The sequence below is a fragment of the Chamaea fasciata genome, unplaced genomic scaffold (genome assembly GCF_029207755.1).
Source record: "Chamaea fasciata isolate MVZ Bird 193981 ecotype frontalis unplaced genomic scaffold, bChaFas1.0.hap1 SCAF_11, whole genome shotgun sequence".
NCBI lineage: Eukaryota > Metazoa > Chordata > Aves > Passeriformes > Sylviidae > Chamaea > Chamaea fasciata.
Genome location: NW_027094096.1, coordinates 1,921,331 through 1,944,743, shown reverse-complemented (window position 1 = coordinate 1,944,743; position 23,413 = coordinate 1,921,331). Strand labels below are relative to the sequence as shown.

At 39.5% G+C, this 23,413-nt stretch overlaps 1 protein-coding gene across 2 annotated transcripts in view; it reads right to left on the bottom strand.

The window, feature by feature from the left end:
• Window positions 1–3,215: 3,215 nt before the first annotated feature.
• Window positions 3,216–23,413, bottom strand: part of CAB39 (calcium binding protein 39) — a 41,392-nt gene continuing 21,194 nt past the window's right edge. For both annotated transcript variants that reach the window (XM_066193943.1, XM_066193944.1), the window contains exons 2-9: window positions 23,019–23,175; window positions 15,853–16,017; window positions 11,884–12,002; window positions 9,774–9,942; window positions 9,007–9,066; window positions 7,427–7,492; window positions 6,449–6,592; window positions 3,216–5,661 (exon numbers count right to left, since the gene is read on the bottom strand). In XM_066193943.1, the coding sequence (XP_066050040.1) occupies window positions 5,473–5,661; window positions 6,449–6,592; window positions 7,427–7,492; window positions 9,007–9,066; window positions 9,774–9,942; window positions 11,884–12,002; window positions 15,853–16,017; window positions 23,019–23,132 (1,026 nt within the window). In that variant the 5' untranslated portion in view covers window positions 23,133–23,175 and the 3' untranslated portion in view covers window positions 3,216–5,472. The remainder of the gene's footprint in view (window positions 5,662–6,448; window positions 6,593–7,426; window positions 7,493–9,006; window positions 9,067–9,773; window positions 9,943–11,883; window positions 12,003–15,852; window positions 16,018–23,018; window positions 23,176–23,413) is intronic.

Below are 23,413 nucleotides of genomic sequence, written 5' to 3'. Positions count from 1 at the left end.
ATTGTAAATCCTTAAATGCCGTTTTCATGTAATTTGGATATTAGCTGGCACAACCCAGCACTCTGTAATTCCAGAGATGGAAGGTGAGGAAATTCAGCAACTGCAATCTGAAGTTTTATAGCCAGGTGAACCTTTGCACCCTTTAGTCGCTCCAGACTGTATTTCTCCATCTGTCTAGATGCCCAGAAACCTGAATTACAGTCTGATTCCTCAAACTGACACTTTTTCTTGTAATTCCATACAATCTGGAGATGCTGTTAAAAGACCTGAGGCCAAAAGCTTGGCTGGCTCACACCTCAGTTGTTTAAACACTGTTCAGCACTGCATGCCTTATTCAGATGCCCTGAATCATAGTTACAAAGTTATTAATGTTACAATATACAGCATTCTTAAACCAGATCTAAGAAACCTATACAGCTTTTATGCTCAAATAAATGCAAACCTTCAAATCCCTTCCTTCAAATCCCTGAATAACACTAAGCGTATTAAATTCAGTTCAACACTTTTTAATTGTAGAAGTTAAGCAACATTCACATTTTTATTACCCGAAGTTTCTCCCTGGTGGAATGTGAGGCACATTCCCAAAGGTTGCCACAAGAGGAAGAAAAAGCTCTTAATGGGATCCTCCATGACAGCTCAGCACAAGGAATTTGCTAGGGAAGAAATGGAGAAACACCTACTGATGGTTTAATTTTAGGAAAGGAGAACAGACAACTGCAGTCATTTATCTTGTTTTTTCCAAACATATCCACTCCCACTAAAGCATATCTAAATTGTGCCTTTACAGTACCGCACACTGTTTCTGTTCCTTCATTCCAAACATGCCCTCCTGATAAACTCTGCAGTTTTGCCAACATTAGAACACCTAAGGCCAGTGTCACCCAGGTGATGTCACCTCCAGCCGTGGGATACTCTGCCTTGGTGGACATAATCCTGCATACTGGAATTACACTGCCTCACCACAACAAAGCTGGAAAACTCTCCTGCAGTGGAAAATCTTTAGCCTTAAGGGTCCCATTATGGAAAGTGAGTGTCAGTTCCGGCCAGGGCATTTCTGAGCAAGGAAACAAAATATCCATACTTGTGCAAATCAGAATCTCCAGTAGGAGTCCTCTGAAAAAGAGCTTGCCTTTATTTTTTGTTGCAAATACAACACTCACGAAAAATCTATCTTGGCTGTATAACTTGGGGTTTTGTGGTGGCATTTTTTAAACAGAGGTGCATCAACAGATATTTCAAAATAGGAAGCAGAACACAGGATCATAGAATGGTTTGGGTTGGAAGGGACTTTAAAGATCATCTCATTCCAGCCCCCCACATGGGCAGGGACACCTTCCATTAGTCCAGGGATGGGGCATCCACAACTTCTCTGGGCAACCTGTTCCACTGCCTCACCACCCTTACAGTAAAAAATTTCTTCTTGCTATCTAATCCAAACTTGCCCTCTCTCAGTTTAAAGCTATTCCCCTTTGTCCTGTCACTCCATACTCTTGCAAGTAGTCTCTCTCCATCATTATTCTCTCATGAAATAGCCAATTTCCTTCAAAGAATACAATATACTGATGCAGATCACTGCTCACTCCTTTCAGCTTTTTTTCTAGGTTGTGGCTTTTTGGATGTTTTGACTGCCTCTGGTCATGTGGAATTTAAACTGGATCTATCCTGGTACACTTATAAATACAGATGATATATGCCAGAAACAACTCTTCTCAAATTCAGTGTGAACAAATTAAGCTGAACACTGATTTAAAGAGGTAACATGTAAAAGAACGGGGTAATGTCTTCCTCATTATGATATTAACCATCACCTTGAATTGCAATGTGCTGGAAAGCTAAAAGAAGCAGCACTTAAAAATGCTTGACAAAGGCCAAAACCTTTGGAGAAAGGAATACAGATGTATCATGAGAAATAACCACAAAGGTGACAGAAAATAAAGGCACTGCACCCCAAGAGATGGCACCAGTGAACTGCCATGAGAAGAAAAGCAGCACAGACAGGGAAATAACACAGCAACCAGCAAAAGTCTAAAACAAAGAGGGGAAAAAGGGGGAAGAAGCAGAAGGAAAGCTGATGAAGTTGCCTGCAGGGGATGACCTGGCAGGCCATGAACAGAGGAAGACTTACTGAAAGCAGCTTTGTCCAGAAGCTGGTCTCACAGCTCCAAGCACAGCTCCTGCTGGGGCACCTGGAGGTGGCAGCTCAGAAGGCACATCCTGCTGATCAGATCTGTGGAGAAAGCAAATTTAAAGAAGTCAGGGCAACACCTCCTTGCATTTTGTGTGCGTCCTCCCACCAGGACTGTTTCAAACACCTTGTCAAGTGCCCAGTTTGTCCACTCAATTAAAACTTGCCATTTGTCTGACTACCAGTACAAATTACTCCCTCCCCCTGTAATCTGCGATCTTCCTGTCTGTGAGTTAGAGAAATGCTAACATTTCCTACAGAGGTTCAGACAGGTGTGTCTCTAGTGGGGGCTATCACAGACCAAATATTTCTGTCTGCAAAGTAAGTATGTTCCTGAAGGGCAACTTTTTGATCAGTCGTATTGCTGAACAAAACCATCTGCAGAATCTGCATCAAAAGCTCCTGCATGTTGTTTAAAACATAACACTCTCCTGATGCTTTCCACACTGCATCAGCTGGGTGTTACCTGTGACAGCAGCTCCAAGGCAGTGAGGAGACCCCGGTGACCAATTACAGACTCAGCTCCTGAAAATCAGAGAGAAGTGAAGGGCCAAAAATTCATCAACCAACCTTATCAGGTCCTGTCTGCAGCCACGATGCAGGAAATAGCATCTCCTCTTTGCCTTTGGCCAAAAAGAAATAGAATCAGCAATAATAATACAACGAGGCAAGGGAGGCTACCAACAATTAATTAAAATTGACTGCATGTCTAATACAGCACTTTGTCTTAATTCTTTAAAAATGTTTGTGCAAGCCAGAGTTTTCATGACTTAAAATGATATCATATTTAAAAGGGAGAAAACTGAGCCACTCTAAGGCAATAAGGGAGACCTGATACACATCGACAAGAAACTGATCTCTTCAGTTAACACAGTAAAGAACACACATTTTTCTTCAAAATTTTATTTTAATTTAAATTATGGGGCCAGCCAGATTTTTTTGGATACGAAATGCATTTTCCTCAGGAGAAATGAAATGCTACCACGGAAATAGAATTACAATTGTATACATCTCTTATTAAAAAAAAAAAAAAAAAAAAAAAAAAAAAAAAAAAAAAAAAAGCGCCAAACGAAAAACCGCTTGCATTTAAATATGTTTTAGTAATACCCTTAAGCCTTCAAGCAGATAAGAAACCACTTCCAGAACAAGTTTTTTAATATGAACAGCACATCGAAGGAGCTTTAATTTAAATACAACTTCTTTTCGAAAGCCAACATTCAAATATTTCCACATATTAAAAAAGTCACCATAGCCATTGATTCCAAGGCCTAATAGAGAGAAACCTCTATCCCAGTCCAAATGTTTTCACTTCTTTACACATAGAAATCTTTAGCACGTCTACGTCTTTCTAAAGAGGAAGCCTTACATGTTATCGTGAGTAACTCGGCAAATAATGTTTTCCTCCACTAAGCTATGATAAACCAAAATATAACAGACTGTTAGTACTGAACTACAACACCACCTCAGTGCCAATCTCCGGGAAGAGTCAGCTCTTTTCTTTCCTGTAAGCAAAATGATTCTGTTTGCAAAGGACATGTCAAGAACCTTTAAAAGACCAATTTTAATGTCATGAGCAGTTTTAAATAACCGAGGGAAAACACTCAATTTTTTGGAGCTCTCAGATTTCCCTGGTGAAGGCTTTCAAATCAGCTCAAACGTCACTGATTGCGAAATATTTCAAATGGGAAGAGGACAGGAAGCAACAAACGTTTTCTGTAGCATTTGCAATCATTCAGTCATGCAGAATTGGAACTTTCAGACCCCAATCCACGAGTTTTTGCTTGGTTGTGATCTTAGCGTTACTACATGATGGATAGATACAATTTTAATAACATCATTTAGATATATTTAGTAGATTCCTTTTGTATGGTCACAGTAACAAAAAACATGGTGCAAAGTCAGTTGGGTTTTCTGTTTTTATAAATACTGATAGTTTGCAGCATTAAAGAAGAAAATCAACAAAAAATTAGATCATTTTGTTATCCTAGGACAGCTATGAAATTGTTTCTTGAGGTCGGAGGGAATTAAGTCACTCACACAACTATTGTACTGAGTTATTGACTGTGAGAAATGATGCACTGCAGGCTCCCCAGAAGTCACAGGAATCAATATTAATTTAGCATAATCCTTGCCATTTGCAGAGCTGGTGAGCACAATGCTGGTTTAATTAAATAAGGCCAATATTATCTCGTAAGAATGTAGTAGAAAGGGTTCCAGTTCTCTGTTTCAGCCTACCCTAATTGATGGCACCTCATTAGATAAATGAATACAAAGAATTTGTTTGGGTTTGGGTTTTTGTTTCCTTTTAAATGCTGCAGTACTTAAGATTGTTAAATCAGCATTTCCATGTGATCTGAAGTATTCAATTACACATGAGCATTCATTTTGCAAAACTCAATATTAGGTAATAGTTACAGACTAATACAATAACATTCCTCTGCTGTACAAATTAAATCATATTTTAAAGAAATGAGCAGCCTAGGAGTTATATACAAAAGAAACCAGCAAGCATTGTTGAAATGAAATGCAAAATGTCACTGCTAGGTCTACTATCTGAAAAACCTTTAAAGTAAAATTAACAAAACCCCTTAGAACATATTTCCAAGTTTACAAGTCAAGTCTCAGAAAAATCAAATCATGTCGAAAAAAATTCTATAAAGCAGTGAAAGGCATATATACATTTTCCTTATGAACCTTGAGATTTCACTCTTTTAAAAGTTGCTAAGTTTCAGTATCAGTTTATTTGCAAGACAACTGTTTATCCCAATAAGCTCACATCTTAGATACATTTCCCCTTTGATTACAAATAAAGCACTGCACATTTTTTTTTTTTAATCAAGGCATATAATCTTATACTATGGTGCCAGGTATGCACAGGTCACATTGTGCTCATTATCTCAAACAAGGTAAGTGCAAACATACAGATTTATTCAGATTTGCAAGCATGCAACCTGTTACTTAACTACATGAATACCTTCTCTCCTAGACCAAACTAGTATCTATATGTTTGCTTTCACGAACCTAGAATCTTTCTTTTCAGGACTCCTAAAACAAGCAGTGTCTTTGAATTCTGAAATGACACAAATATCAAGAAAGTCCACATTGTGCAAGAAAGCAGCAGCTATGTTTCTCAACTTGGACTAAAAATGAAAAGAGAAAAACAAAAACCGTTCACTGAACAGCAGATTAGCAGTAATGTTCCTCATGAATCGATAAGAGTGCCTGATGCTGAATATCTAACAGCAAATGCTGAATTTGGGTTTAATATTTTAAAGGTTTATTGGAGTTTAAGCTTCTTGCTGCGCTGGTCTCTTCAAATCCCTGATCTGTTTAACTAAATAGGTCTTCTCATCATTAAATTGTTCATCCTCGGTCCTGTCATTCTGAAACTTGCTGAGGAACTCAATAAGTTTGGTCTGGTTCTTTAGAAGGATGTCTAATATAGGCTGTGTCTTGTTAGGATTGGCTACAAACACCTGCAAGAAAATAAAAGGCATTGAGCACAACAGCAAGAAACAGGAGGTTAAGTTAAAAAAAAAAAAAATTATCTAACAAAATACTGATGATGATAAATTAAAACAGCATCCCACAGAAAAGAACAATGGGGTAAATGCCAAGTTCTTAAATAAAATTACTTTTTTTTAATCGAGACATAAGCTGAACAGCAGTGCCCAAGTAAATTTAGTCTGTGGGAGGTGACCAGCCACAACAGCCTCTGCAGAAACCACTTCATGGTTAAATTCTATAGCAAATTTATGGTTTCATATCATGTGCAGCATCTGATGGGTATCTCACACTTCACTGCAAAGTTTTAGACCTCAAGCTATAACTCTTGCTGCCTGTCTGCTGCCAAGTCAGAGGCCATCTGTTATAATGTTCAAATTACAATTCAGGTGACCTGACTGAAATACTGCTGTCCTTCAGAGATCACACAGTGTGATAAAGCCACTTTTGAACCCCATGATTTTATATGGAATCATGCATTCCTCCTTATCTTACTCCATTTAATTTCAAAGGATTCTAGGAGACATTACTCCGACAATCACATGAAGTCCCTAAGTGGTTTCTAAACGGTTTTCAAAAGATAACCAAGATATCTACTTGTCAAGATGAATCATAATAAAGCAAACATCAGTGCTCCCTTTATTTAATCACTTAGCAGACATTAAGATAAGCTCCATTTAGGCTCAACTAAGCAGTTTAGTCCATTAAACAACTTCTGGTCGGATTCCTTCTGTTTCCTGGTGGGGTTTTGTAACATACCTTGAACACATGGAAGGCCTCAAACTGAATGTTACGACTCTTGTCTCGTAGAAGGTTCATCATTAGTTTGAGATTTTCAGGTTTACTGATGTACTTCGTCATAATTGTGAAGTTGTGTCTGTCCAGTAACAATTCACCAAGAAGCTGAAGGCAGAAAAGAAGCCCAAATGAAAAAATTACTAACACTGTTCATAAGAATCAACTTGTTTATAAATGCTTTCAAACCCCCCGAAGTGGTGTGGTGCTCTGTGATGCAGTACCAGTGGTCAGTAGATAGAGTAACAAGAGAACTAAGTGCCCTAAATTTCAAAGTGCATTTTCCCCTTATTTCAACAACACAGTTTCTCCTTTTCCTCAGAAGTGAAAAATCACACTTGTTCTGCCTTGTTATGAATTGAAAAGGAAAGAGAAGTCTTTCATTTTTTCCCCCATGACTTCATTTTTTTTCACTTATATAGAAGCCATTCAGCATAGAAAGAATGCCTTTAAAAAAACCTCAAAAACTCAGTAAAACAGGTTAGTACATCAAATGAAATACTGACATTTCTTTTGCTACCTAAAGGGTTTTACAGGATTTTCCCCAGAAGGATCACCTTTGCTGCAAGCTCTGTATTACATTTATGTTCACTATTTCTTACCTCCTTGACTGTAAGATCAGTATCGCTTTAGGCATATCACATGAATCTTTGTTAAATTATTTAAATGTAACCAGAATTGTTGAAGGGAAAAAAATCTACAAAAATAAAGAAACCTGAGGAGCAATTTCTTCACAGGGAGAGAAATTACTTTGGTCTGTGCTGGACACTAAATAATGTAAGAACTGGCCTAAAAATATAGCTGATCCCAAGAATTAAAATGTACAGAGAATTATAATAAATACTATTCAAGGCTGTTACAGAAACCATTTCAAATAAAGTTAACTCACCTGGAAAATAAAGGGAATCTCTTTGCATTTAAAAGAAAATAAAATTGCCTTACCTTAAGTGACTGTCTCTTTGTCACATAATTTTCTGAATGAAGTAACTTCTCATATTCACTGAAGAACTAAACACAGAATAAAGAGAAGGGTTAGGATTTCACATGTCATAGGCATCTTCTTCCAAATTATTGCAACAAAGTGGAGGAGATGCAAATCCCTAACAAAACCAAATTAAATCTCAAATCTCAGTAGATTCCTGTAAATCACTACATTGCCACTACTTACACTTTTACAGTATATACAAAGTTAAACATTGAATAAGCTTTATAAAATACGTATTTACTCTTTCAAGACACTTTAATGTTTAGATTACAGGGAAGTAGAAGGAGTTTCCTCATTATTCCTTTTAGAAATAGGTTGTCCAGAGAAGCTGTGGCTGCCCTATCCCTGAAGTGTCCAAGGCCAGGCTGGAAGGAGCTGTGAGCAATCCTGTCGGCAGAGGGTCGGGATGAGGGGATGTTTGAGGTGAGAGCTCCTGCCCTGGGCACGGCTCCCCAGTTCCCAGATTCCCAGGGATACCCTGGAAAGCACGGCACGGGCTCCCTCTGGAGGAGAAGCCAGACCTGGCTCCCACAGGACCACACTCAGTGTAAGACTTGGGATGCCTTGCACTCACCAGATCAAACTAATTTTTAAATTTGTGCAGGGCTTAACAAACGCCAAAGTGACCAATCGGAGTTGCCAGTCAGTGTGTCAAAACGTGATGACATCACTGAGTCAGGCAGGATTAAAATAAACATTTACCTTGCACACTCTTTAGTTTTTTTAATATTGTCAAGTTTTATTACTCAGGAGTAGTCTGTTTCAAAGCTGTAACACTGTTAAATACAGTTTCACTGTTACTTTTTTTAGAAATACATTGGTCAAAATCTCTTACTGTTTCAGATATGATTTCACAGCAAGAAGAACTTTGCTCTGAAGGAGATTAAGAGGTCAGCTAAGTATCAGCTCTACACATCTGATTTCTCAGAGCCTCTTAACTGGTTCCCAAACAGTGTCTAAAGCATTATTCAGTAGATATTTCAGGGCTAAAGCAAGTAGTCAAAAAGGGAATAATAATTTTTTGTCTCCTGTTTAAAACTGAGTCACTCAGAGGAGATATTTGTGCTTTAGTGAACATGTCTGGATACAAACTTTTAAAAATATCAATGTGAGTCCAAGTCTGTTTGTTGGTTTTGGTTTTTTGGGGGTTTTTTGGGGGTTTTTTGTTTGGTTTTTTTTGTTTGTTTTTTTTTTGGTTTTGGGGTTTTTGTTTGTTTGTTTTCTTTTTTGTCTGGTAAGTCTGGGAGTTTTATCAGCATACGATTTAAACACTTAAATATCTTTGTGGAACTGGTTCTGAATAATGTGTTGAAAGGCAAAAGGATTGAAGTCATGTCACTGAAAATGTTGGATAAATGAAACTCTCCAACACTCTCTATTTTAGCATTAGGGGGTGAAACCGAACCCGAAGTTCAGTTGACTTAATATTGTGTGGAAATCCCCAAAATCAGAGCTAAACAAGGAATAAACCCACCAATTTCTTCAAATAAGATACACAGCACCAGAGAGCTCTAAATATGAAAAGGTGTCTGCTCACCCTATCGTAATGTTGTTCCAAAAATTCTGCACTTAACAACTTGTGTCTTGTAAGCAAATCCTGTAAAAAAGCACAAACCCAGCACTGTCACCGTAAGGATTTAAACAGCTCAAAGACATTCGCACACACATAAGACATTTAATCCAAAATTCTGCTATTTCATGAAACACACTAATTAAGGACATGAATGCAATTACCTGGACACTGCTCAGGATCGTGGCATCACTTGATCTGTGATGAGTTACTTTAATTCACAAAGAAACAGCCTGTGAAATTATCACTGAAGACTGCTATTTATGGATCAAGGCTATACTCTGCACACAGCTACATACAACCAAGGTCAAGACCCACCATTTAATACTGATTAATATTATGCTTATGGTCCCCATAACTCATTGTTTTATGGACACAAAAATTGGGCCACGGAAAACGTCCCCAGACAAAGCAACAGCATTGAATATCCTCAGGAGGAGCTGCAGACACAGATTTAAAACCCCTGGCATGGGAGTAAACCTGCATTCAGGTAATGCATGATACAGCTTACTCTCCAGAACAGAACTTTGGGGAGCAAATATAAAATACGTATTTACATGTGTGGCTTGCATTCTGAGAAATAAGGAAGAACAGCGTCCAGCTTACCCATCTGCATCACACCTGTTTTCTTCCCCTCTCCCAAGGCTTGTTTTGCCAAGAACATCACCCACAGCAGTGGGTTCACAAAGCAGAGAAGTACAGAAGCAACAATTCCAAGGTAGTGAGGAAATTACCTTGAAGGTGGCGAATGCATCAGAAGCGATGTCAAACGTCGACATTTCCACGTATCTGAAGAAGTCGTAGAATTGTTCTGACCACAAGATGATTTTAGCTAGTGGCTCATGCCGGATGCATTCTCTGAGCATTATCCCACAATTTAGAGCAATTTCTGGAGATTCGTACCTATTTAAAAAACCCAACAAAGATTCTTTATACATTTATAAACTTTCAGGAATTAGTACTGCAGAATAACATTGCTAATTACAGTGTTCAGTACTATCAAATAAACAAACCCATAAAAATTAGAGGTATTTATTCCTGCATTAAACTCCATTTTTAAATGCTGCTACAAAATATTGCTGAAATAGCTGCCAGTTACAATTATAGCCAATTCAAAGGGCTTCCACAAACTGGGAAACAAGACTAAATAAAAATACTTTCTTTGCTCTCAAAATCAGTTTTTGTGTTCCATATTGGTGGGATTGCAGACATCTGGAAAAGCAGTAAATGATTTGCCATGAAAGCTGCTCGCTTAAACATGACAGCAATTTACATAAAACTTTCCATATGAGCATGTGGGGTTAACAACACTGGACATAAATTCACATCTCCTCTTTCATTTAATCGTTTCTCAGCACCACTGGCTGTGCTTCACATCATGGGGTTCCAGCTTCTGGAGCAGTCACAGCCTCTCACACGCCTGCTTGCCTTACACCTCCAGAATCCTCTCTCCTAAACCAGTGGCAGCTAATTGAAATTCCCCAAAATTTCAGGAGAAAAGTATCACTGTGCATACTGAGCATTAAGTATATTACCCTATAAAAAAATTGAAATAATTTCATTAAATCCTCCAATACTCTCTCATCCAACCTGTCATAGAGATTTAGAACCTACTGAACTGTTTGCAATTCATGCCACAGTTTAAATTTACATAAATTTGTCTCAGTTGGATACCAGATGGAACATATAAGTTGCTAAATGCCCATTTCAAACATCCTGACTTATAAATATCAGTTTCAATAACCCCTGTGAGAATAAAGCTCTTTGAAGAGTGACGACACAGCCTAAAAGCACTGAGCACCAATGTGCTGCAGCCCTCATTAACCGCTTACCAATGCGAACACGTTGAAAAAACAGTTTTATCTCTCTGCACCTAAGGTATCTTTGCGTTCTTTAGTAAATTACTCTGAAGAAGCACTGAATCAAGAATACTTTTTGCATTATGCCACAATCAATATTTTTTGTCCCTCTAACATTTAAATGACATAATAGGCAAGTAATGCTACCAACAGGCAAATATCCCACTGAGATGAGTGGTCCTTTCATACACCCTTGAGTCACCCCAGTAGATGGACTAAGTACTCCCCAACTACAGCAAACTTAGCCAGCTGCTGTAGCCAGAATTATAAATAGCTCTATTTTTTTTAATTATTAATGTTTGATGAGCTTGTCTGTCCCAAAATAAAACAGTGGAATTGCAATTTTCAGAACTTTTTAAATTAACGTTACTAGAAATGCAAGCAATTATTTTCTGCTTTCATGTTTGAGAGCTGCAGCTCTACATGTATTCAGTATGGCATGACCCTCCAATAACCAGCACACCAGATCTTACAAGAAGAGAGCAAGAAACAGTTGTCTGGAAAGCACAATATGCCTCAAATCATTCTTTTTTTGGTCGGTTTGTGTTGGTGTGTTTGTGTCAATACAGCAATATAAATCACTATGAATAAGAAGTCTAAGATAGGCCAGCAAACTGGAAATTACTGTGGTTAAAAGGAAAAAGAACAGCCTTCAACTCTTGATAAGTTCACAAGAGACTAGTTTAAACAGGGCTTAAACAGTATACTGAAAAGAAGACATCTTATTAGCCCAGTAAGAGTATTTCAGAGTACCAACAGTTCTCAATTTTCAGTTATATTTCATGCAAAAGTAGATGGCTGGTGTTCTATTTCCTAAATTTTCCTTCACTTAGGGGAATTACAGACCTCAAAACCAAGGAAAAAGAAAATAAAACCAAGCATATTGCAAAGGAAGAACAAGCATGTCAGAACTCACTGCTTCTCCATGCATTTAAAAAGCCTTTACTTCAGGTAAAACTGTGTTTGTGCTTCAGAGTGCACCTACCCTTTTAATAGCATGAATAAGATATTCTGCTGAGTGCAGATGTATTCAACTGTGGGAGTTCTTGTACCAATTTGTCTTCTGAGAATGTTGTTGAAAATTTGCGCAACATCTTTCTTGCCCTGTCAAAAACAGCAGCAGTTAAACACAGAATATTGAAGTCCACAGACAAGTTAACAATTAAACATTATCATCACCTCATGCAGCTGTACTGGGGGGTTTCTGCAGTTCAGGCAGCCTCCATACTCTGATCTTGAACAGATTCAATATTGTCTTCCTTTATGCCCATTTCAAATATGCCAAAGCACTCAAAACATGACACCATGTTGCAGTCAGATCATGGGGAATTTACATTCAGAAGTAAAGCCAGTTGATGTTTCATCAGATATTTCTACGCAGCATCAATCTCCTGGGCTTATTTGATTTTGCTACCAGCATAACAGTTTTTAACCGTGCTCTTGCCTGGAAGTGTATTTCTTCAACATTCCATTATCCTCTCCCCTTGTCTAGGGACACAATGCCACCATTAAGAGTGTGCAGAGCACTTCCAACTGCAGTGTTAACATCCAACTTAGAACTGCAACTTATGAAAGTGGAATAAATAAATGAATGAATAATACACACAGAAATCATCCACTGACCTAAAATGCAAGTCTCGCATTTTTCAAGGCACAAAACAAGTATAAATAAGACCAGGATGCTGGAATTCAGCACAAATTGTACATAAAAAAATGCACAAGCATAGCACCAGCCAGTGTAAAAGGAACTGGAAATGTTCTTTGTTGAATAAATATACATGTCCTGTTTATTTCTTCTGTGAGACCACAGCTGAAGATGACAAACTGGCACAGGCATCTAACAAAAAGCTGATTATAAACATAAGCACTTTTCACTGTCATTCACATGCACCATTTAAGAGCCAGATTTCTGCAATTAACTGTCCATTCCGGACTGCACAAAGACACCTTCAGGAATATGCGTTATCAGATCTATTCCACAAAAAGACCAGGCCAGCTTGTACTAAGCTTGGAGCGGCAAATAAAAGCCTGTTAAGCAACTCCACCTACAGGTTTCCTGAGTGTTCTACACCAAACCTCGATGTAGATAATGTTTCTTGACAAGCTCTAGCTGTGCTGTGTAAATCTCCTGAGTAACACCAGGAAGCTTTTGAGTAAAATGCAGGGAGTATATAACTAGCAAGCATTTTAAAAACAACATCAATTATTTTAAATTCTTTCCGTTTTCTAATCAGTGTAAAAAAGACTGCATGAGAAAAAATGAAATGTTTATGAAAACGTAGGAGGACTGGAGTTTTACAAATGGCATGTTTGTGAATTACCACGGGCAGTTTTGCCTGAGTGTTGTTTTCAGGATATAAGAGAGTGTTTGTAAACGCTTGTTTTTTCAATTACAATTCCATTGAAAGCCAGCCCAAAGCAACACCAGAACTCTTTGTTCTGTCATGAGTAGAGCAGTGTTTGCAGGAATTGCTTTACTCAAACTCCACATAATATAATCATCAACTTCCATTCACCAGCGCTGCCTGTGCTGTGCTGCTCACGGCGTTCGCCTCGGAGTCCCCAGCAAGAACAGCTTTTCCTTATTCTCCCATTCCTGAGCTGCCCGTGGCACACAGCAAACCCACAGCCAGGTTTTGTCACTTTCTTGCCCCTTGCCAAGTGACCTCATGGCCCAACAACGGCCAACAGGCCCCGACCCTGTGCCAACAGTCACGAAGGCCAGAGGTGAGAGGGACACTGTGCTTGTATTGTCTTCTCAGCAGAAGGATTCAGCTCCCCTGGGCAAAAGGCAGTTTTGTTTCGGGTTGGTTTTTTTTATTCTTCATTTAAAAAATCCCAAAACAACAGAACAAAAAACCCAGCTTCACCAGGGATACCATCTCTTTCAGTGCAAACCAGCAAGGAGATAACTGGGAAGTGTTAAGACTGGTAAGGAGATGGTTGTGTTGACTGCTTCACTGGAAAGTAAGCGTCCAGGGTAGGGCAACACCACACAGGCCTGGGCACAAGGCAAGGGCTGGACAATTACAGCTTTCTTTATTATAACATGAAATTTATTATTTTTCTAGTTTTTATCTGTTACTTTTCTATGGGTTGTTTTTACCATAGCAATTTAGATGCAAGTATATTTGAGACAGTTAGTCGCAATGAACAGTCCCTGTCTATTAATAAGCTGTTCCTTCCTGTTCTACAAGGAAACCTTCTTCAGAAGTGAGACTGAAATGAAAAAAAAAAGTTTGTCACTGAATAACCTTCAGCTGTGGTGGGAAACCAGAAAGAAAAATTCTAGACCCACTCTTCAAGTTTAAAAAACCACCAGAAAATCAAATACATATTTCCATCAGTAATGGAAAGATTGTTTCAAATGCAGTAAACCCACACAGACATTTGGGATACCAAAGGCAACATCTGACTGGCTTTGGAACAGCTGGGAAGGTGGAGCACATCTGGAGCACAAGTGTGTTGAATTAATTCTAGGTAACAACAATAGCTGGACTGTCTGCCAGCTCCCACCCATAAAAGCAGATGTGGCCCAGCCTAGAAAGCAGTGAATGACCTGTTCTCCCTCCAAGGGAAACCACCACATCCTCGTGAAACAAAGCAGCAGAAGAGCCACAGGCAGGAAACAACTCTCCATCTTTCCATGTCCTCCTAGAATCAAAAGCACAGTTCTCCTTAATGAGAGCAAGCCTGTGCAAATCGTTACCATTCTTCATTACCATGAGATAATGAAGTTTCCTTTGCTAATAACTGGACTGAGTAAACACCAGGCTGATACCAATCTGGAGATCAGCAGAATCCAGATGACGTTTCATGATTTCCTTTCTTCAGCAATTAAAGGCCATCCCATCTCAGCATTCCCTCTCAGCTTTCCCAGGTTTCCTGGCTTATTTAACAACCTGAATGTTTAATGTACGGTATAAACACTTGCGTGGGTAGGGAAAAAATACCACTGTGTTACAATTAAACACAAGCAGAGGGAGTTATGGGTGGGGTGGAGGGGAGAGAAGAAAGAACAGGGAAGAAAGCCATTGTTTTTGGAACGTCAAACTACAATAGGACTTTAAACTGCTGTGTTTGTATTGTGAGCGACTTGTTTATGAACAATGCCATTTATAAGCACTCTTAAGTGGGATGATCTTTATGGTGGAGGCTGTGGAGCGAGATACATGGGTTTGGCTCCTTTCCTAGACAACCACACGCTTCTTGTGAGACCTCAGGGAAAAGAGAAAAATCCAATTGTAGTGCAACATCTCATAACTTATATAGGATTTTTCTCTATGGTGCAGGCAAGGTAAATTATTCCATGTGATGTGACAAATGCTACAGACGCTTACAGAGGGAGATACCTTTTAAATATAAGTAAGTATTGCTATTTTGAATTGATCAATAAAAACTTGGGTTTGTTTTTTTAATAAACAGAAAAAAAGACAAGGAAAGGCAAAAAGGTTGCATCAGCTGTTTCTAGAAAGAGAGAGAAATACTGGACTTCTAATAAAACTAACAGCTTTAAATTATACATTTAAACTTCTTCATAAATGCTACAATAATTTCATCACTCTTCCTGGTAATTTGATGTAGCAAGATGAACAGATAGATACATCTTGTAGTATTAATGTTTGTGTCCACTACCGGATTACTACTAAGAGATTAACCCTCCTGTGTACACAACAATTCAGAATTATTCCATAATTTTAACAGAACTGTACCACCAGATTAGAGGTTTATCTACTTCAAATCTGTGTCGTTTATATGCCTAAAATTCCCAGATTTCATATTCTATAATTGCTCAGTCTAGATGCAGTTTGGAAAAGTGAGTTCTCTTTCTAATGGATGTGTCACAACCACGAAATAAAAGCGGAAGACTGAAACATCTTAACCAATTAAAGCGGGAGGAATTCAGGTGTTTATTTTAACATACAGAACATAAATGTCAAACCTCCTTTCTTACCTCGAAATCAATGAGCTGCAAGTCAGCTACTAGGGTACTAAGAAGACCACTGTTGTACAGCTCCTGAGCAAGCTGTGCCACAGCTTCTGTTTGGGGTTCTTTTTCATTTGTGCCATACAAGATTTCTTTCATGGCAACAAGGTTTTTTGAGACCTCCTCCGTCGCCTAAAGAAAATGGGAAAAAAGTACAGTTAGAGCACAATGTCATTTGTCTTTCTAACTGCACACTCCTTTATTCTTCACATCTGCAAACTTCCACTGGGGGGGAATAATCCGGAAATTACAATCTGGTAAAAAAAAAAAAAAGATATTCTCTCTGCAAATAAGACTGTTATGAGACTGGTATTAAAAAAAAAAAACCCAAACAATAAAAAGCAGAGGCAAGACGTACACAATTTATTTACCAAAGGTAAAAATCTCTTCCTTTTTACTGCCTTTTAACTTCCCATTCAAAAATCCCCTAAAGAACCACAATAGGATAAAAAGAACCTGACAAAATTTCCATTCCGTAGAACAGTTGTGCATGATCAGACTGGAAAACATGGTTGTATTGGACCAAAAAATATATGTTTACTGAGCTTGGGGGAAAAATGCTGGAAATGATCATCATGAATAGCTGGTTTAATTATAATGGTTCTTCACGTGCCTAAAAAGTCTGAATGGTTTGTAAGTGCACTGATTTTTAGTAATTAGATGAACCTGCCAACAAAGTATGCATACACTTTAATGTAAAGTATTTATGATTGATAGCTCATGGAAAATAATTAAAGTGAAAAATGATCACTTTCTGGATATTGTCAGTCTTATAAAGGGCATGTAAAAAGATTTCTCATTTGTGCTTTTTATCCAGACAGGTTTAAGATCAGCATGACCCATGTGCTATTCAAGCTAAAGCCATTCCAGCTTTGCCAGGTATGCAAGCAAGGATTCCATGACCTTTAAGGAGGCTCTGTATCATTTTTAGCTCCTCCACAACTTTCCACTCCCTGCTGCCTCCCTCTTCCTGCTAACTTCAGTTTCTAGTCCCAGTTGTCTCCTCCTCAATCGAAATTCCAAAGGATTTTCTGTGCACTGTTATTAAGACAGCAAGAAGCAGGTGCTCAGTAAGACTACTTTGATTCACGGCAGCTCCTGAAGACGCGAAATGGGAACACCAGCTCACCACACTGGAGCAGAATTACACCACACAACTGTTCTCTGAAATTCAGAAGAAACAGCTCTTTCGTAGAAGAACAGGAACATCTGTCAGACATGGAGATATGAAGAGATATCTCCGATGCATGGCTACCGAGGGAAGAGGAAGCAAAGTCTGTCCCTGCACACTAAAGTAGAAAGCAAGATGAAAGAGGAAGAAAGGCAGCTCAAGTAACTGCCTATTTCAGCTAAAATGATGGCAGTGTTGAGGGCACGCCTGTAATTAAGAATCAAAGTGGAGAATTTGTCCTACTAAAACCCCAGGAGAGAGAAGAAGCCTCCCAACCCCAAAACTTCACTAACTGCACTTGAGGGCTCTCCCTCACCTTCAGCCCGAGACAGACACCAGCAATGGAAAACCTTGCAAACCAGGCAGAAAATAATGCAGTGTGAACACTGAGGGCTTTAAAAACCCCAAACGCCTTCTAGCCCAACATGAACATACAGCTCGGGAGCTTCAGTAAGAGACAACAGGACTTCAGTGCTCTTCACAACCATCAAGACCACCTGAATGTGCTTCACTGAACCTGGCATGGCATGAAGCTTTAGTGGGAAGTAGTAGCTAGAGACACAGAATCACGGAGGTAGGAAAAGACCCTTAAGCTCAAGGCTGCCACTAAACCACGCACCACATCCCTAAGAAGCAGCACAGCTGAGGCTGGGAGGTACCTCAGGAGGCCATCAGGATGCAGCCACCTGCTCGAGCAGGGCCACCTCAGTCCTGCCGAGCCGACCAGGCTGATGGCCAGCCATGCTCCCAACAGCTCCGTGGATGGACACTCCACCACCTCTCCAGGCAACCTGTACCAGTGTCTGACCACCCGCAGCATCAAAGCATCTGCCTTGCCTCACTCCAGCTATCATTTCTGGGTATCTTCTGGAAATACAAGTACGAGGTTTTCCGGAAGTGTTGGATCAGTAACCAACGTCTTTTGATGCACACTACACTTTCATAAAATAAAGCATCCTTATACTTCATCTCTTCTACTCTAAAATTCAACATCAAAAGGACTAGAAATAAACTCTGACAAATTTCTAGAACCTTCTTACTCCTGTATATTCCATGAACTCTCAAACATATTCCAAATACTAGATATGCAGACCTATTCTTGCCATTTCAAATACAGAAGGGAATTTAGATAGTTACATTTAGAAATACACACGTTAAATATCAGTGTGAAGAACTAAGTAAAAAACACTAAAATCAAATAAAATCAAGAAAGATAAGACAAGGCTGGCTAGCATTACTTGCAAGATTTTCTAAGCTACTGTGATCTAAATTGCCTAATGCACTGCTTTCTTTTAAGAGGGGGGGAAAAAAAATCTCCAAAGATCAAAATACACAATGAGGTTCATCCCAGGATCAGAAGGGGAACTAACAATCAGCCACCATATGTATAAATATGTAAAATATATCCCAGTACAATATATGACCAGGGTGTATTTTATATCTACAGAATATCTACACTCTCTGTATATTTTATAGTCTCTAAGTATATATTTTATATGTTAAAATTTATAGTTTTTAAGTACTAACATCTGTATTTATATGGTCTCAACACTTGAGAAGGAGCAACCTGAATTTTAGAGAAAAATTTCCTGGCAAGTCATATTTGAAATTCAATGGTGCCAGAAAACCAATACCATCTGAGGACAAGCCACAGTATTAAAGTCAAACGTAAAGCAAGGAAAATAGAGGAAGTACTTACTTCTCCATGTTTATGAAGGACAGGAAGATACTATTGAAAAATAAAAGCAGACACCATGAAGTCACATATATGATTGTTACACCAGAAGAGCTGCACGTCTTTATAGCTATGGTTTATTCCAGTCTCTGGAAAGGTCAGTGAAATACCCTAAAATTTAGTATTTCTTTAAATGGTAAGCAGTGCAAACCCCAGAGACTCGCTCTCTAGAGTTGTACAGCTGGATTATTCGGGGTTTATGAACAGTAGAAAAAGATAAAGAACACATGGCCAGTCCTGAAATGTTTGGAGCTTGGCAGACTCCAGGCCTATGGAACCCCAGTGGCTGGGGGTTCTCTACACGTGGACAATTCAGTTCCAGAAACAGCACTATTACTGAAAACATCCATCAAAAAGATAAACCAGATATAGCTTTGAGCCTGTACTGGGTGAATAATTTTATTAGTCTAGAGCAGTACGTATCACAGGTAAAAACCATCATTTTAATAACTATTTAAATTGGCCAGATTTCAAAATACTTACAAACGCATAAAGCTCCATAAACACATTAGTAACTACATCAGTGCAGTAGTACACTGAAAGCCCAAAAACAATTGTATGATTTTCCAGTAAACATTTAGCATGGAGACAGCACAGAAGAGCTGAGTTCAATTAGAAGAGAAGCATGTCCTCTCACCTGCTATTTCGTGACGGAGCCTCATCTTTACTCCTTGAGTAAGAGCCTTACACTGGAGGCCAGGCAGATTACTACTTAACCTTTAGCCTTTTTCCACCACAGATTCCTGTACACACGTGCGTAACAAATCTAAGATTTTACTGCTTTCTGAATGACAGCATTAACTGCCTGAATGAAATCTGACCCACGGCACAGCATCCCCCTGGGCCAGCTGAGGCAGGCGGCTCAGGGTGCTGCCATCACACACGGCTGTGACGTGAAGGAGAGAGGCCAAGCATGCCTGCAAGGGCCAGCCTGCCTGGGATAACAGCAGGAGCCCACACCAGGTTAACCCAAGGGCAGAGGGTAGCAAAGAACAGCTTGATTGCATGAGTAAATATTTACCTGCGCAACAGTAAATGTGTGCTACACACCGAAGGAACTGTAGTATGAAAAAAATGCTGGGATCAGCCAAAGAGGAGGAAGAGATGTGAATAAAGACTAATGGACTGGATCAAGGGTAGGTCCTGCTTATAGGAGAGGAGGTTAACTTTCCCTTCCCTTTAGCCCCCCTTTCTGAGAGAGCACAAGCAATGGAGAACGAACAGCAGAAATGATGAACACATTTCAGTTATAAAGCACTTGACAATCTCACTTCCCTTCCGAAATACTGACAGACAGCAGGCCCCGACCCCTGTGCCAAGCACAGCAGCGCAGGCAGCAAGCACCAGAGCTGTGGCACACCAGGGACAGGGGAGCACTGAGCCACAGCCCAGCTCCCAAACGAGCACCACATGCTTAAAGGACATTTCAAACGACCTGGACAACTACCTGGTTAATTTTTCTCCAGTCTTCACAGAGCTCAAAAGGTAGATTAACATGTAACTAGGATACACCTGAATTTCAGATTTTTGGTTATAAAACCAATTTTCCAGTATTACAGGGCAAAATGTTCATAATTGAACAAGACATTACTATTGGTTTACATCTTTTACTTTGAAGAATATCTTCCATTTTGATTATAAAGAATGGACAGGAACACACTGTCCAAGATTTAAAAATCTTTATTACCTCCATTGATTTTTTTTGTTTCCAGTCACAAAATGTTAACACTTTTAAATTTCAGCCTAAGCCCTGAAAAAAATGAGGGATTCTGTTTAAACATAATTACACTTATTACTTCCAGGGAAAATTATTTGTCTAATTTTCTTATAAATCTGTATTTCCAATTGTGCAACAGAATTGTTAAAGAGCATTCTCCATGCAGTAGCAAACTTACTATAAAAAGAAACAAAATAGTGTAAGAAAAGTAGGTAGTCCCTTAACCCAAATGGGTACTTTTATAACCAATACTGAGCATTTAGCACGCTGACTGACCCAGCACTGAAATGATACCATTGATATGTGACAGGTGACAACAGCATACCCCTGGATTAAACAGCAACAATGCCAAAAGTACTGAGACAAACCATATTTTATACACATCTAATCACTAATAAAATGAAGTCATAAAAACAGAACAATTTTTGCATCCTTCTCCCCTTCTAGTATCAGGCAGCAATTTTTGTGGTTCATGTAGAATGAGTTTTTCTATTTCTGTTCCACTACTAGCCACAGAACCCACCCTGTCACCAGCATAGAATTCTTCCCTATTGGAGGCCAAAAAGTTACATTGCAGAAAGAATCATCATCATAAAAAAGATAATGAAAGAGAAAAATATGCCTAAATACTGAGATATGGCCATGAAGAAATGTTAGTTCTTTTCTAATAAAGGCTACTGCTCAGACCCCTCCTGTCTTTTAACTCCAAATCCACTTCAGTCGTTTCTACAGACTTGGACAGGGAGAGGGCACAAATTCAGTGTGTCTGCTCAGAGCCGTGCCCTCAAAGATCTGATGACTGGTCCATAAGATACTGAAGAACTTTCTCCATCAAACCATCCACAGCCACAACCAGAGTTACTTTCCTGAAGTCTTGGCTTGCCAAGGAAACAAATAGTTCCTGATGAATCTTTGCACGGAGATGTGGACACTGGTGGTGCGAGTGTTCGGATTCATCAGCTCCTCTGTGATTAGCAAAGATGACAGGGAACAGCACTATCACACCCAGGTTCATTCCCCTGCATGTCAGGATTTAGCCTTCCTCACACTGAAGCCAGTGAACGTGGGCTGCCTTTGTTCTGCAAGCACAATGTGTCACCTTCTGTATGACACAGGAAAAACCACTCCAGAGGCTTAGCGTATCACTTCTTGTCAGAGCAGCAGCCTCACATCAATGAGGTCTTTCAAAAGATGGAGGTGTGGGACTAAAGGCAGCGAGAAGAAAAGGTACATACCAACCCTCAGCTACAGCATCAGGAACGCAGGCATGTGCTACAGGACACAGCTACACAGAATGGGGAGAGCTGCTCTGTTCCCCATTAGGGGTCTAAGCAAAAAGAGAGGACACAAAAGAGCCCAGATTTTAAGACCAGACCGCATCCCAGGTACTAACAATGAGGCCGAGATAAAGGAGGCAGTGCCAAGTCTCCTCAGAGACTCTTCAGAATGCACCTATCCCTCCTCTCCTGATGGAAAGCTCCTTTAGAGAAAGAAGAAAAGCAGCAACAAATGAAAATCCTTCCAGCCTTCAAACAAGCCTGCATAACAGAATGTAACATTTTCCTCTCCCATAAGAGGAAAAGCATCAGAGGAAACCACTGTGGTACACTGCAAGATACCTGGAACATACCACGTGGTGGCAAAGGGGTAGAAGATGCTAATTATTAAAGAATATCAGAACTAAGACGGCAATTTAACTAAGACCCTTAGAAGTAGTAGTGCCAAATCTAGGTAAAACCAAATGTAGAGGAGCTCTGCTTAAAAACATAGGTGAACATGAAAAGATTGTAACTAAGTCTTATATGGGACCCTGTGGATGCCAAGAATGGCACATAATAGTTAAATAATGCTGGGAGAGCCTCCAAGGAGGGTGCTCATCTAAACTTCCACCACACAATTGACTAGGTGGGATGCAGCTGCACACAGGCTGAACTTTGAGGTCAGTTCTGTAAAGCTGTAAAATCAAGAGTGTCAGTTGAGAAGTAAATGACTGTGGACAGGTACAGAGCCTGAAGTAGCAAGACATCCATCTAAAGGAAACTGCACTAGCACAGGAACTTCTCACATCTTACTGTGGGCTGAAGAAGAGGCAGGAAAGCCAAAATACATTCTCTATCCATGAAGACACAAAGTTCTTCAGCTTCAGTAAGAGACACTCTGCTCTGTAAAGATTTGCATGGACAAGCAGAGACAGAACTATTTGTGCAGTAGCGAAGGCACTGTGGTGGTCACAAGCTCCAGAACATTGTACAGCTGTGAGCTGCTTAATGAAAAAAAAAAAAAATGCAACGTCCTACAGTTCCAAATCATTTCAAGTATCATTATCAGCTGCCAGTGGCGTAAGCCAACCAACCAACAGGACACACACCTGGTTCAAAGGTACATAAATCACCCTTTATCGGAGTATAAACCTCCAAAATAATTCCTAATTGATTTCGTTTCAGCAGCTGTAATCTCCCCTTTCCCCCACTTTCAAATGCAGTTTAGCAGCTGGAACATCACAACTGTACCTTTTCCGCCTTTTTGTCAGAGATGTCTTGTTTTTCTAGAACTGCCATGCTCTCCTTCAGGTTTTTCACTATGTCTGCAGGAGACTTGTGGGACTTGCCAAAGGGGAATGGCATGATTGCAAACCACAAGGTCTTCCTTCTATGGCTCCTGCTTCACCTGGGAAAGGAGGAGAAAGAAAGTACATCAAAAATAGAAACTTGAGCTCTGTATGACAACACACACAAAGATCAAGAGAGAGCAGGAAAGTTATTCATACATGGAACAATGATCCTTGACAGGCGAACTAGAGCTTGCCATGACAAAGTTAAATTCTTGTATTTCCATTTCTTTTAAAACACAAGATACACAAACGAAGAACTCAATACATTAGGATCATCATCTTGTGCTTCAGGAG